Source organism: Coccinella septempunctata, chromosome 9, assembly GCF_907165205.1.
Source record: "Coccinella septempunctata chromosome 9, icCocSept1.1, whole genome shotgun sequence".
Classification (NCBI taxonomy): domain Eukaryota; kingdom Metazoa; phylum Arthropoda; class Insecta; order Coleoptera; family Coccinellidae; genus Coccinella; species Coccinella septempunctata.
Window position 1 is genome coordinate 4,183,947 of NC_058197.1, and position 3,645 is coordinate 4,187,591.

Consider the following 3,645-nt stretch of genomic DNA (forward strand, 5'->3'; position numbering starts at 1 on the left):
AACCTATTAATGGAGAATGCCATCGAAACTGTGCGTAAGTAGATAGCCAGGATCATTGTTTTCGGTGGGCCTGAATTATCTCCCTCTATTAGTATATCTGCACCAAGCTGCTCGAAAGATGTCAGTACCCCTTCAAGGGTAATGGAAAGGAGTTACGGAAAGAAAAGGAAAACTTCAGAGGATATAGATATGGAAGTATTAAATACTTTAAAGGAGATGAAAGATATCAAATCACAGGCTCCTACGGAAGATGAGGATGACGTATTCTGTCGGGCTGTTGCTTGTGAGTTGAGGAAAATAGCAGATGTGAAAGAGAAGCAAAGAAGAAAGGCAAAAATATATTTAATTGCAATTGGAAATGAAGAATTCATAGTTTAATTAAAATCATATTTTTGAAATGTTTTTTTATTTAGAATCAAAAACATGAACAAACATAAACAAATTTGGCCCCTTTTGTATCACGTTCGAAGTATAAGTTAAAAGTTAAATTTATAAAAAATTCGAAGGTGAAAAAACTTATTAACTTGAATTTTCTAATTATAATACTAAATATTGCTTCGCCCCCTTTTTACATAATCTACTTGACCAGGTAAAGATCCTGCTGGGCTAATGAGATACTCTGTTAAATTTTCTCTAATCGTGAGAGCACTTTTACCAGGATTATTGCCACAATTTCGCCCTCTATGCACATCTTCTAAAACTACACATTTTCCCACTTCCCTACGCCAATCTCCTTCAACCACTCCATTGTCAGTTTCTCGATCAAAAAAATTTTGAGGACAGTACTTTCTCTTAACCTCACTCATATGATATTCTTTTTTCTTAATGAAATTATGTAAACAAACTGTTGCTTTTATTATGAAATCCACTGTCTCTGGGCGTGAGGATATAGTTCTGGTGAAAATTCTCCACCGTGCAACCAATATACCAAATGAATTCTCAATAACTCTCCTTGCACGGCTCAATCTATAATCGAATATTTGTTTTTTTAACGGTAAACTCGTTCCCTTGTATGGTTTCATTAAATATTTGCTGAGGGGAAAAGAATCATCCCCCACAATGAAATATGGCATTCTTATTGTGCTGTTTGGAAGATAACATTCTTCTGGCAATTGTAATTTATCCAGTGTATCAAGAAAGGCTGAATTTGATAAAACACCACCATCACTTTGTGAACCATAAACTCCAACGTTGACATAACGAAAATTATAGTGAGCATCACATATAACGAGTAGTACAATGCTAAAATGTTTTTTGTAATTGAAAAATTCGCTTCCTGAATTAGGAGGACACTGAATAGCTATATGTTTGCCATCTATTGCACCTTCAAATTGTTCAGCAATTTTTTGGAAGTCTTCTAAAGTCAAAGGCTTCAGTACTAAGCCATTTAATATATTCCATAAAGTTTCTGTAGTTTCCTTGATTATTAGGGAAACTGTTGATCTAACAACTTTATATCCTGAAGCTAAACTGAATAAGGAGTCACCCTGCGATAAGAACCTACAATTAAATTTATCATTGCCATAGGCTGAAGTATTATACATGAAAGTTATGCAAAGTGCTAAAGGTCTACCTCAATGTTAATGCTAAGCGCTGTGCTGGATTTATTGGTTCACGGTTGCTTTTTTTGGCTAGAGAAGGCCCAACTAGAGATAGTACTTCGTCGAATTATACAGGCGTCATTCTAGTGTACAGAAAAAACCATTCATGATCAACAATCTGTGAGTGTAAGAAATTCAGAAATAGCTTGTATCATTTCCCTTCTTCTGACTCACCTTATATTTGAGAAATGAAGTAAAAAACTCCCCGGTTATTTTTCTCTCTCGTAAAACAGGAATAATTCCCCAACGACGTCTATTATTTTTTTTTTGTCTTAACAACGACAATACTTTTAACTTTAGAAGGTTCAACATTTTCTCATTTTGTTGAAACATAGGAATCGTAAAAACTAAAAAGGTTTCACAACAAACAAAACAGGAACAAAAAATATCAACTGTGTTTTGACTTTCGTATTTAGGCGCGCAACCGGCGCTATTCGAATTTTCTTTGACATCAACATGATTGTGAACAGTCTTGACATATGTAGACATCAACATTGACATCTTAACATTGACGTTACTATTAACATCATTGTGAATGGGCAGTTATTCACGTGCATGTGTTCGATGTTTGTCCCACTTTAAATTTCAGAAATTGTGGTACTTCTTTATGACTCCCTATGTAAACTTTGTTCTACGTTCTCTGTAACGAAACAATAAACAAATACCCGAACATTCGATATTTACGAAACCATCGAAATATTCCAACTTCCACTATCCATATCAAAATTTTAATCAAATACCGATAGAGAAACAAAAACTGGGGAATATCATAGCAGTAGAAAACATTGCAGATGGAATTCGGGACTAATTCAAGATTTCAGAATTGTCTCTCCTCATTTTTGGATTACTGATACTGATAGGATTTCAAAGGACATCCATCTCCCCTATACCATGAAGAATTTCTCTTCGAGTTTCACTGAAGGGGGCCATGTCACTGCCGAATTGAATCTGCTAGATTCTAAAGGATTTCTCTCCGAAGCAATTTAGTATATTTAGTAAGAAACAATCCGATTTTAATTATAAACGGGAGAAGTTAAAAGCCATCAAACTCTTCGCTGGGAGAAATGCAGCATCTTTTTTTAATTAGACCGTCTAATGGTCCGTACCGGGATATTAGTAACTTTTCTGGGAAGAACTTTTTTCGTTCAGAACATCGAAAAATAGAGCTTCGACGAGATAATGAAGGGATGAACTTAATGGGTATTAAATTCTGTACTTGGGTATAGAATCAGGAAAGAATTAGGTAACGGCCGGTTTCATAATAAAACCTAAAGTCGCTTTAATTTTAAAGCCACCTTTAACCCTACTAAAAATGACACTAAAGGAAGCTTTAAGCTTAAAAGGACTTCAAATTTGATTATGAATTTATTTCTTTGGGCTTTACATGTTGAAATGTCAGTTTATACAGGGTGTCTGTAAACAAATGCGAAGGACTGAGGGAGATGATTTCTCGATGAAAATAAGCAAAGGGTAGTTCCTATAAATTTCTTTCGAAATCGACCTCCTCTCCAAGAAACAGCCTTCAGAAGGCGATGAAGAGTTGACACTTAATTTTTTTTATGGGTTCTTAAAAACACTGAGTCACAAAACTATACATTATATGAAGCACTAAGTGAGTTTTTATTTATTCCGAAAAGTATCGACTGTATCGAAATTTTGCATGGAACTTTTTTTTTCCAGAATCGAATGAGAAACCATTAGAAAATTTTATTTTTCGAAAATCTATCCTCTGAAAACAATTTTTGAGAAAAAATCATAAGGGGTTGTTATTTTCAACCCCTAATTATAAAGTTATGAAATCTAAAAAATTGTGTGAGTAACATCTACTTAGTGATTCATTATGTATAGTGTTGATATAAATTCATCAGAGTAAAGCAAAACCAAATCCCTTACTCATTCAGAATTCTCGACAACAATAAATATGTCAAATGCGATTGGTTTATTAGTCAACAATATTAGTGCTGGCGGTCAAAGTGTTGAATAACATACCCCAGCAGTTTTCGACTGTGAGAACCATATTATGTACTTTGCTATTGGAACCTAT

At 34.3% G+C, this 3,645-nt stretch overlaps 1 protein-coding gene across 1 annotated transcript; it reads right to left on the reverse strand.

The window, feature by feature from the left end:
* Positions 1-545: 545 nt before the first annotated feature.
* Positions 546-1,668, reverse strand: LOC123320988 (protein ALP1-like; the record flags this gene model as incomplete). The annotated part of the gene is made up of 2 exons (XM_044908489.1): positions 546-1,500; positions 1,574-1,668. Coding segments are annotated over 2 exons (1,050 nt in total), but the record flags the coding sequence as incomplete, so codon positions are not given.
* Between the last annotated feature and the right edge of the window lie 1,977 nt (positions 1,669-3,645).